This window comes from Physella acuta, unplaced genomic scaffold (genome assembly GCF_028476545.2).
Source record: "Physella acuta isolate Inbredline_101_S28 unplaced genomic scaffold, ASM2847654v3 ptg000466l, whole genome shotgun sequence".
Lineage (NCBI taxonomy): Eukaryota > Metazoa > Mollusca > Gastropoda > Physidae > Physella > Physella acuta.
In genome coordinates, this window is record NW_026731985.1 from 765,578 (window position 1) to 777,813 (window position 12,236).

At 31.2% G+C, this 12,236-nt stretch overlaps 1 protein-coding gene across 3 annotated transcripts; it reads right to left on the reverse strand.

Annotated features, from left to right (window-relative positions):
- Positions 1 to 751: 751 nt before the first annotated feature.
- On the reverse strand, positions 752 to 12,225 carry LOC131943806 (ras-related protein Ral-A-like). Of its 3 annotated transcripts, none has more exons than XM_059304092.1 (6): positions 12,117 to 12,225; positions 10,171 to 10,293; positions 7,901 to 8,109; positions 7,381 to 7,555; positions 5,666 to 5,813; positions 4,320 to 4,425 (listed from the first exon to the last, which is right to left on the reverse strand). In XM_059304092.1, the coding sequence occupies exons 2-5, from the start codon at positions 10,276 to 10,278 to the stop codon at positions 5,682 to 5,684; spliced, it is 624 nt and encodes a 207-aa protein (XP_059160075.1). In that variant the 5' UTR covers positions 10,279 to 10,293; positions 12,117 to 12,225; the 3' UTR covers positions 4,320 to 4,425; positions 5,666 to 5,681. The 3 variants fall into 3 exon arrangements, with proteins under 3 accessions (XP_059160077.1, XP_059160075.1, XP_059160076.1); XM_059304093.1 differs by lacking the exon at positions 12,117 to 12,225 and adding an exon at positions 11,925 to 11,943; XM_059304094.1 differs by lacking the exon at positions 5,666 to 5,813 and having other exon boundaries at positions 752 to 4,425.
- Between the last annotated feature and the right edge of the window lie 11 nt (positions 12,226 to 12,236).

Sequence of the window (12,236 nt, forward strand, 5' to 3'; positions counted from 1 at the left end):
TCCTGGCTTAGGTTGGACTAGCACGAAGTTTACGTGATAAAGTTAAGCTTAACTTTACTTGAGTTTATGGTGGGTTGTTTTAGTGTACACTGTTTTCCGACTTGATCAAAACCTTTACTAAATCTTGTACATGAACATTTGTAGTCTCTGGATGATTGCTTTTAGACCTTTTTTTTATCCATTTATGTACACAAAATTAAGTGTAAAATCTTTTGTACTACACCTACCTGGATCAAATTTTGTTAAACCAATTTGAAGTGCATAATACTGTCCTGTGGTCACATGACCTAGTTAATTAATACAAAATATTTGTTGCCATCGAAACATTCGTATGCCTTCATTTCTAGTGATACATTTTCAGGAACAGCACCTGTGAAATTTCACTGTTGTCTTTTTGCTGTAGTTAATGTTCATTTTTCTCTTCAAGTGTTGGTACTGTCACTCACCAAAAAAAGTTAATCAATAAACAGCCTTAATAAAATGTGTTCTTTTTTTCTTTAAACTAAACAACAGGATGAAAGTGGTGATAGTAAAATCTATGGGTTGACAAAACTCGCCAATGCCTCTAGGTGCTGTTACCAACTTTAATATTATACAGTATTTATTTTCAATTCATTGTATTCAAATATTTGCAAACTTCTTCATGACTTAGCTCTTAAATGATGTTAAGATATACTAACAATAAAAATAAATAAAAAATTATTTTACTTTATTAAGAATAACTTATTAAATAATGAAAGCTAACACAAGATTGCTGTCATGTGTGTATTTGAAATAAATACAAAAACCAGTTTTAAGAGGTACAAAACAATAAAATACAGCCACATAGATAAGTGCTCTCTTCAAATCATATTCACACTTCACATATTCAATAATGGTCCTCTCAAAATGAAAGGTTCAGCAATATTCAACTAGGATGTAGAATACACAATGCAAATAAATGCATCAGCACACATTGTACACTGTAACTATAAGAATGTTCCTTTTTATTTACATCTCTTGCTATTTAAACATTGCCACTGTCATGACACTCATTCTCTATTACAAAAGTGAATGTTACCTAGGTCAGTTTTTCTAATTTGTAATGAACTACTTCAATTACTGACCTTTATTTTGTGCATAATTAGCTAAGTTCAATACCAAAGAAGCAAGTGTAAGCCAAAACAAATATTTAAAAGCAATCAACAGTGTAATTAAATGTTGTTTATAATAGTTACATTGAGGCTAATAACTTTTACAGTTAGATAACAATGCAGTGGGTGACAAACTCAGAACAACTCTTTGAAATGGCAAAACCCCATACATAATTATTTTAAAAAAACATGGTCTTGAATAGAAAATTGTAGCTGGAGCAAAAGTTCCTTCTTCATTTCAAAAACCATAAATTAACTGCATGCAGAAAGTAAGTAGATAATTACAGTGAAGGGCATACATACCATACTCACTACTTTAGGAGTCGATTAATTCTTTGTCTTAAAGGGTTATTAATTCAAGATAAAGGTTCAGGGATAATAAGTATTACAAGAATAAAGAGCCACAAAATGTTTTTACACTAATGGAACTGCAGCTAAGACACTTATTTTTAAAATTTACTATGATTACATCAGTAAAAAGAGTCAAACATGTTTGTTCATTATTGTTAACACAACTGATACAGAACAAATATGGTGATCTTGCATGTTATTTTTTAAAGATCCAAGTTTAAATAATTAGAAATATCTAAAATTTGAAATATCACATATTTATAAAAATCAAATGATACCCATTTTGAATGTTAAGTTGTGCAGCTTTAAAAATCCAGTTAGTTTAAAATAGATCATCTAGTCCTACCATTTTTATAGCTTTTGTCACTGTAGGGATGTATTAATACACAGATTTGTAAGATAAAAATAAACTCCAGTGATCACATTTTAAGCTGCATGTTTCAGTTTTCAAGAGCTAAATACTGCCATTACTGAAAAGCAAAAATGTGTTACAACCTGTGCCTTAGCCACCTAATATTGTGAATGGATCAGTAATATCAAACTATAAAAACATAATATTAAATTTTTGAAAATAATTTACCAACAGAGTATAAAGTAATCAAAAGTTCAGGTGTATTAGAAACAGAATTATGAAATTGACTAAAAGAATACAATTGTATTAAAATACAAACAATGGTCCCATTGTGTTTCACAGATTACTTCAACTTTCTCACTTTTGGTCAAATTTGTTGAGTCCATCAGTTTGTAACTCAAATTATTTTCAAACAATCTGCATGTCAATAAAACCTACCAGAAAATAAGGTACCAATGATGTGGATTTAAGCATAAAAGTAGATTTTGTATTCCTGCCAAGTCATTATTATCAAACAGTAAACCAAATACTTTTTGACTGACAACTGGTAGTTATTGTGTTGTATATTCAGAAGTGGCACAAATATATTGCAAAATAAAGTATGTGTATTTATGGATAATTTGTAATTCTAAAGTAATCAATTAAAATCCAGCCATCAGACACAAGAAAACAAGAGACAATATGCAAAAAAGTTAATACTAACTGAAAATTAAAGTAATTCTACACGATACAATGTGATAGTTCACTAGTATATATATACATTTCAAAGCAATTTTTACAAGACTTTAAGGCTCTCTAACAGATTTCATTCATTACATAAATATAACACAAGAAAAAGTATTTATTGTTTTTGAGAATATACATACTTCACAACAAATATACAGGAAACAATATCTTCTGTACAAATTAAATGGTCAAAGCAGGCTAAAGAAATATATTGAAATATTGACCCAGCTCGTTATTCCAATAAGAAAGGTATATATTTGCAACCAACACACCTTCAATCAATAATGGAATAATTTTGAATCCTTTTGCGGTGACATTGGACCACAATATCCAGAACACCATTTACTGTCTGGGTCGGTGCTAGGAAGCTTTACTGGCCCTAAGTAAAACGACATGCTTTAACTTTATTTTTTACTACTAAGTAACAGTAAAAAAATGTATGGTACAATATATCAGGCACAAAAAAAAAAACACAGAGGAAACTATTATAGCCTACAATACTTATTTATAAAAATCTACAAACAAAGCCTCCATAAAAGAGAAAGAAGTTATGTAGCACTGTGGTGAACATGAATATTTAAAATATTGTAGGTTTCATATTTGCTATAGTATTCTCATTTTTTAAAATTGTGTATTAAGGGCTAAGGGTGTGCTTTTCTGAGACAAATAACTGATTAAGGGATTGCCTTATTTGGACAATATCTGGAGCATAATTACAGTGGAAAATGATAACACTAACCATTACAAAAGAATGACATTAACTAATATGACTCCAATAAAACCACTTTAAAGGTTAGGGATTTCCAAGTTTGAGGGAAAATGTATGGTCACGTTGAACAGCTATATCTGCCATAATACTGGTCAGGAAACAATATTAATAGTGCATCATGCTTTGTTACAAAACAATAAGATTAATCACAAATATGTTGAAACTCACAGCAGTCAAAACAAGAAATGAAATATTAAGCAATGTGTTATTACAGTCTGCACAATTATATACACATGGTATTTTTCATTGCAGGCATTACTAAGTATATTTAATCCCAACATTACAAAGCAAATGATATTCTACTAATTATAATAAATATTTTTTTTCCTTTTATAAGAAACAAAATGTATTAAGTAAATGCATCTTATTTTTTCTCATAATTAGAATATTAATAGTTTTGCAATTAAGGGTCAAATATGTTTTGTAGTACAGGTTAGCTAATGCCTCAGCACCCATCAAAATGTTATATTTTACAGCATTATTGCATAATAAATATTGACCTACTGTTGTCACCATATAACGTGGCAAAACTGCTGAGTTAAACAAAGTAAATTGTGGCCTCGAAGTTGTTTACTTTAACACATTGTGGTCTATCAACATTATGTTTAATGAACTTAATAAAAAACTATTTCACAAAACACAAAGGTTTCAATAGTTAAAACAATAACATTTTCTTCGTAGACAATTTTATTTATTTTTAAAAATGGTGATGGAAAAAACATGACTTTCAAAAGCCAATGATGTTGCACAAGCATAGTTGAACAAACGCTGCCGTACATAAGAAAAACAATAGCCAGCAATATGAACTAAATTCCTTGCAAAGAAATATGATCCTTTACAGCCTTCAGGACATCACACTGCCATGAGCATACTTAAAAATGACATCACATTAAATATTGCAACATTTTGATTCCTAAAGTATAACCTTTCATTGTAAAATTCAATATTATATAAAAATGTCAACAAGATGAAAAGATCTACAAGATGACACATTTTTTCTTTCCACCTGTTGGTTTTTTCTTCTGTTTCCCATTGCTTTGCTTGCTGGCTTCCATTTTACGTGAACGAATCTCGCGCATCAAATCATAGAAAACCTGCATTAAAAAGCATTTTCTGTTGAATTACATGGTGGGATTTTAATGCATTCTCATAAGAATGTACAAAGGTTAATGGCAGTTATTTTTAAACACAAACAAAAACTTTACAGTTAGTGTTACAGGTCTGCACTATTGTAATTAAAACAAAGTTAAGTAATAATTTTGTTAGTATCAAATTAAAATAATATAGAAAAGCATAATGAAAAAAAACCTTTCAATTTGACTTTCTTAAAATAATGAATGCAACACCTGAGATTTCTCATGCATTTTGCCCAACATGAATTGAGCAGTTAAATAAGCATCTAAGCTCTTCAAAATATAAAAGCATGGAAAATGGGTAAAACACAATTTTATAAAATCAAAGTGTAGGTGCTGTCTGCAATTGATATAATTCTTGATAACAAATAAGATAAATGAGTTTCATTTTTCAAATCAGCAAGGTATAATTAGGATGGGATTAAGTTAAAAGAGAGCAGTAAGTTGGCATATAATTACTTTGGATCAGAATGAAAAAAATATGCCTAATTCAGCAATAATGTAACAGTGAATTTAAAAAGTGTTAGATTTAATAATTACCAATATATACTATTAAATATACAGTTAAATACTCTGGAAAAATCCATTTACACAGTCCCATAAGCTGCATAGACAAAAATCTAGGTGCAGCTTTACTTTGTATAATCATGCACAGTGTTTTTATGGTTAAGTACATTGAACAAATCAATTCAGGAGGATAAGGCCTGGGAATTGGATGTGTAAAGAATAGGTGAGAAGTGAAGGTATTTGGCAAAACCATAAAACAATTTCATAAGCTTTACTATATATTACCTCTTGCCTATTTTAGGCGTGCTACAGGACATTAGTAATATGAATAATAGGTATTATAAAAAATGGTGTAATTACCAAGGGGGTAATTAATGAGTGGGGATGTCACAAACCTATATCCAGCTTAAAACAAAAATAACTTACTGATCTAATAGTATTTACATACTAATTTTGGCAAATAATGATTTGTAGTCCAAACAGAAATAAAACCAAAGTTTGCTAAGGGAATAATATGTCTCCAAGTAGCAGATAATTTTGGGAAGAAGGAACAGAACATATCACATCTAAGCTAATTGGAATTTAATTTTAAAGACTCTTTGCTTTATCACATAGGAAAATATGGTCAAAAGTGCATGGTGTGGGTTAATCAGGTTTCTGGTAAAAGCAGTCCTTATTTATCACTGAAATATACCTGCAATGCATAAACATTACATTAGAACACAATTACACCCAGTTGTTTGATTAGACTTTGGGGAGAGAGTTGAGTTCTGTTTCTTAGCTCGTCGACCAGCTGGCGATGACTTATACTGATCAATTTTTAATAATAGATCATAGAATACCTGGAATATAAATTTTCTTTCAACTTAAAATACTCATTTGAGATAAATTTAGAAATTTTTCATTTTCATATTTGTATTTAAACATTTTTGGATAGGTTACATAAATAATATTTTAAAGGAGAGAACTTTATAAACTATTGAAAATAACAACCAACTTAATTCTTTAATCCCTTAATTATTTTCACTTTTTACTGAATTATTTTTGTTTCACCAAACTTTATTCAGCAGCCTACCTATTTTGCAAAACGATTTAAAACCACTGATTTAAAACCACACATTGCTAATATAAATTAACCATAATTGAATGCCATACACCCTAATATTAATTTTAAGTAACTATTTATTTACTGCAGAAAGATAATTAGTTAAATTGATAATTTTTTTGGGGGGAAAAATATGCTTACATAGGGAAAATCAATTATAAGAAAGAGCCGACCCGCTGCGTATCATATGCCGCTATTTAGTTGTTTTTTTTCTACTTTTCAGTAATTTATAATTTGTGAATTCGACAGTACCAATGCTGCCATTGAAAATATTTGCTTAAAAACACTACCCCCCCCCCCACGTGAAAGCAGCCTCCTCTTAGTTACCTCCCCTAAGTTTAAAATCGTTTCAAACTAAATTATCTGCCCCTAATAGCCGTCACCAAACCCGTCTCTATGATTGTAAAATGTAAACAGAGTGAACACCGCTCACCAGATCATGTGGGGGTGGGGTGGGGGTGGTAGTGATAGAGAGGAAGAGAGGGGACTGCAAGGAGGCGCTTGCAGCTTGTTTTCTAACTGATCCCAGAAGAAAATTATATATATAGATTGTTTTTTATGAGTTCGTATTCATAGAAATTGTAACTTGAAGATGGGCTAACCCTAAAGGGATGATAGGCAGTGAATGAATGTAATCAATGTAAAACTATCTAAACAAAAAATTGAGCATTTTTCACAATATAATCGAAAGATGTAAGAAACAAATTATAAAGCCTGTAAAATACAAACATTTTTAAATTTAAAACTGAATTTGGTTTTTATTCAATGTTTGAATATCTTTTTTTTTCTATAAAATATTAAGAGTGTATTTTCTGTGAAAATCTATTAAAAAATAGTTACAAATTAACAATCTTGAATCTATAGATGTTAATGGCGCCTATAATTTGACCTCAATTAGCAAAATCAGCACTTTGATTAGTTTCCAAAATGCTACCTGGATGTGGTAAACAACAAAAATTTAAGTTTGCAATTCAATAGTTCAAAATAATTTAAATTCCCAGGGGAGAAAAACTTATGAAACCACAGATGATGGCTACAGTAACTTAACATGGGAAATAATACACAAGATTTTTGGAATTCAAAGCTTCAGTTAAAATGTTAGCAAAATACTAGATGACAAATTAGCTGTTAATTAATTACAGGACAGCCCAGACAATTTACAGGAGAAATCAAACATGTGAAATAGTTAGTAATGGAACAGATAGCTGAAATTATTCTTGTGAGTGCTAAAACCAATTTTTTTCAAATCCTGCGAATAAATCATTAGAAATGCTTTACTGAACGCCTTAGGAAAACATTCTTACCTTATCTACATTAGCCCTAGTTTTTGCTGATGTTTCTACATAATTCACATTCCATTCCTGAGCTCGCCTAGTTGCTTCTTCAACACTAACTTGTCTCTGATCTGCTAAATCCACCATATTACCAACTAGTAAAAAGGGAATGTTTTCATCATTTTTCACTCTAAGAATTTGCTCCCTGAAATTAAAGCAATAAAACTCCAGTCTTGGTTAAAAAAAAAAAAATTAGTTTAGCAAAAGAGAAGTCAACAAAACTATTGAAAAGAGATAGCTATTATTATAATGACCATTAATTCAACTCCCACAATTTTAAACTTTAAAAAATTCAACTGAGGAAATATTGTAAAAATAATTAAAGGACATTTAATTCAAAGTGATTTACAATAAATATATAAATGTCTCATTTGATCTATACACACAAAAATTAGAGTTGTTCACTTTGATTTATTTAACTTATCACACACTGTCATAGACACACAGTAAGTTTTTCTTTCTTTCAACTGAAAACAAATTAATTCTTTACCTGAAATCTTGTGTTGCCTGGAAGGATTCTTGCTCTTTGATTGAAAATACACAAAGAAATCCTTCTCCACTTCTAAAATAATTGTCACGAATAGCTGCATAGTCTTCTTGGCCTGCTGTGTCTAAAATATCTATCTGGACTTCTTCTCCATCAAGAACTACTTTTTTTCTATATGAATCTGCTTTAGTTGGTTCATAATCTTCAACAAACTGTAAAAATAAAGATTCATGTAAAATATATGATACATATATAACAATGGGGACATTTTAAAACTAACTTACAAGAAAAAGATAAGACATATAAAGTAGCCTATTGAAGAAAATAATATAGTCAGTAGGAATTTATGTATGTAAAAAAAGCTAGAACACGGGTTCCCAACCTGGGGGTCGCGACCCCCCTGGGGGTCGCGAAGGGCTTTCTGGGGGGTCGCCAACTGGTATGCTATACCTTAGTAATTTGAAACAAAACATAAATATTTAGAAGAATTTTTGAAATTCGGCTTCACTAACATCACTGGAAAGGGAATAGAGAAGAAGCAATGTTTACTGTACAAAGTTGTTCTCAGTCACGAGTTTATGAAATCTTCAAAACTAAAACGTCATTTGACACGAGTCATTCGAAACACACCAAAAATGATATGGAGTTCTATCCTCGGTATGAAGCTAGTTGCAAACGTCAGAGACTTGACCGAACAGGAAGTTTTCACCAAGGAAACACAGCATTAGTGCAAGCATCACATGAAGTCGCGACAGAAAATGCCAAGCAAAAAAAAAAACACAATAGGAGAAAATCTCATCAAACGCTGCATGTTGAAGATGGTGAAGTTAATTCTTACATGTCCGTAGATGTTAAATAACATATTTTTTTTTATTGAAATTAAGCTTTCACCATTGTTTGCTTTTCAAGTTGATAAATCAACAGACGCGAGTTCGTGTTCGCAGTTGCTGGTCTTTGTCTATATTTATTCAGATGATAGCAAGAAGAGTTGCTCTTTTGTGAAGATAGCATGGAGAAAATAAATACGTTTTTTTTTTAAATTGGATGATTAAAATAGGTTAAAACGGCTGTGAGGGTTTGTACGGATGGTCCACCATCTATGTTTAGGTCAAAATCGGGCTTTCAGAAAGCAGAAAAGATTTAGCTCCCTAACCACTGCCCTCACCAATCGCCATCAAGACTCCATTGCTAGTATAAGTCGTAAATTATATAAAATCTGGAGCCTTCAAAGAACTGAGCAAAGACCTGAATAAAGATCACGAGGTTCTGCTCTTCTACACTACAGTGCGCTGGCTGTCAAACGAATTGTTGTGAATCGTGTTTTTGAATTGAAATCTGAAATCAAATTGTTCTTGGAAGTGCAAAGGAAACAAGACTTGTTGGTATACTTAAAACGACATAGAGTGGTCGGAGAGATTATCATACCTAGCAGATGTGTTCGAACATCAACACAAGCATAACCTGAAGCTTCAGGTAAAATGAACGAATATTATCACTTTCCATGATAATCTTGGGGCATTTTGATCAAAGCTGCAAAATTGGCGAAGAAAATAAATCTTGGAAATATTGTAAATTTGAGAAACTCTTCAGTGTGGTAGATGAATCTAATTGTGAGATAATTAAAATTTTGAAAGAAGACATTTCTGGGCATTTTGAATCTATTGAAAACGAACTGCATCGCTATTTCTCTGAGCTGAAAAAAAAAGAATCTGCATTGACGCATTATCCATTCTATTCTTCCCTTGATGTTGCCAGCATTCCCGATGAATTACAAGATGAATTCTTTGATTTGTAGAACGATTCCGCGTAAGATGAAAAACTTCATTTTGGTGTAGTATTAACCATTTATATCCAAACGTAAAATTGATTAACTTTTCGAGAATATAATTTTATTTTGAACACGATTTTTCGATTAAAAACAAAATTAAGGTAATGATAATGACATAGGTTGGCGTTAACAAAAAAAAAATACTTAAAAAAAATATATAAAAATGTTTAGTGAATAGTATGCAATTTTACTCATGGTATTAAAACAGTTACCAAGAGTAGTTCATATTGAAAGTCTACTAGAGAATCTTATTTTAGTGCTTATTGATTTCCATACTAATTTCGGCTTTTTAATTCTATGGGGGTCGCTGGTCACTTAATTTTTACAAAAGGGGGTCGCCACTCGAAAAAGGTTGGGAACCACTGAGCTAGAACAACAATGACCAATTGTGAATAATTAATGGCTATAGAATATTTCAAAATAAAAATATTTTTAAAATTCTTACCTCATCATACATAAATTGCAGAGTAAGAGCAGATTTACCTACACCACCACTACCCACCATTATAACTTTGTGTATAACAGCAGGCTGTTGGGTCTTTGCTTTTGACATGGTGGATGTTTAACTCTGAAAACAAGTTAAAAAGTGCTAATTGAAAATAATGATTCATAATCGGTTTAGAATAGAAATAAGTGAAACAATTTAGACAGAAAATATTGGACCATTAGCTAAAATAAATTACCACATAGACTACTTTGTACAATTAACATTTTCATCATTATAAACATAGTCTATTGCATATTATTTATATTAATTTATATAAATTAGCAGGCCTAAAGAATTTTTGTCAGACTAGATAGATTGAGATTCTGTAGTTTTAGTAATAGGCCTACTAATAGTATAATAATAATACTATATGTAGACTAAGAATTTGTTATCATTTATTTTACATTATACTCTATTCTAGACTTAATTTTTCTCATGGTAGAGTCAAGAGTATTTAATTTAGACTGAGATTCTTATGCATACATGGAATCTGGAAATAACTAAATAAAATTCATTTCTGTGTATTTGTTATACCAGTGTCAGCTAAAAGAGAGGTGTTAGGTTACTGGGTAGTTGATACACTTGTGACTTGGTTATGTCAATGCTAACCCTCTCCCTAACCGTAGTCCTACCATACACCTAAACCTAATTTCTAACAATAAAATTATACTTGAGATTACTGTACTGCAGATAACCTAGCACACTTATATGTATTTCGACTATCTGAATAGTCTTTTATATACCTACATAATAGTCTTTATATATACATCAGAATATAGTAAACACAATTATCTAGATCTTTCTAACACTGTGTGACTGTGTTTACACTTGAAACATGTAGGCCTATCCTATACAATAAGCCTACGTGTCTAGAAAAAAACCAGCAACAAGTTAATTGTATATGAAAACATCTTTCCCGTGTTACACATGCAGGCCTATACTTAGTTGTTTTTTTCTAGACATGAATAGTATACTTGTCGCAAGTGCAAACACTGTTTGATATGAGAATGAAAAATATCTAGATCTGCAATCCAGGACTAGATCTAAATCTAGTCAACTGTCAAGTAGTCTAGGACCAAGGAAATCTAGAATCTACTCAATCTAGATTGCAAGAATTATATCTCCTATTCTAATTCTATTCCTCAATTCTTATACTATAATCCAGATCTAGGTCAAGATTAAATTAGAGAATCTAGATCTAGACCAGGGGTCTCCAAACTATGGCCCGCGGGCCGGATGTGGCCCGCGAGGTCCTCTCATCCGGCCTCAGAGATCTTTTTGTCCACGGAAAAAACGTTTGTTGGTGCTGGCTGAAGAACTTTTCCCAGAAATATCAAAGACATGCCTGGAAGAAACTGGCCCTCGAACTGACATTTGTTTGTTAATGCGGCCCTCAGACTGAAAAGTTTGGAGACCCTGATCTAGACTATACTAAACTTACTATACTAGATCTACTATGTAGGCCGAGATGTGCTAGTGAACTTAGTTGACTACATTCTAAAAATTAAAATAAAGATCTGATCTAGATTTTATTAATAATTTAATATCCTAGACCTAGACTCTAGACTCCTAGACTAGATCTAGCCTAGTCCTTGTCTTTAGTACTCAGTTTAAAGTGAGTTTAGATGACTTCTAGATTTAGAATCTAGAAAACTAGATGAGGAGTCGGAGTAACAACTTACAAAAAAACTAAAGTAATTAAAGTAACACACCTAAGAAAAAAAAATCATTTTACTTTTACTTGATAACTGGCTGATAACACACCGGTCTAATGTAAGAAATAAAAATACATTAGAATTAAAAAGGAATTAGCAATAATTTAAAACAGGTCTAAATAAATTAACAGGTTAATTTTAAAAATACAATTTATTTATAGTCTAGTCTAAATACTAAAACGGACTTACTCAAAAACAATAAAGAAAACTATTAAAGGCAACTCATTGGTAGGAAAACTTTTTTTCCCAAACTGGAAATGGCGATAACTTTCAAAGGTGTGATGGGATTGATGACGTCATTGTGACCCT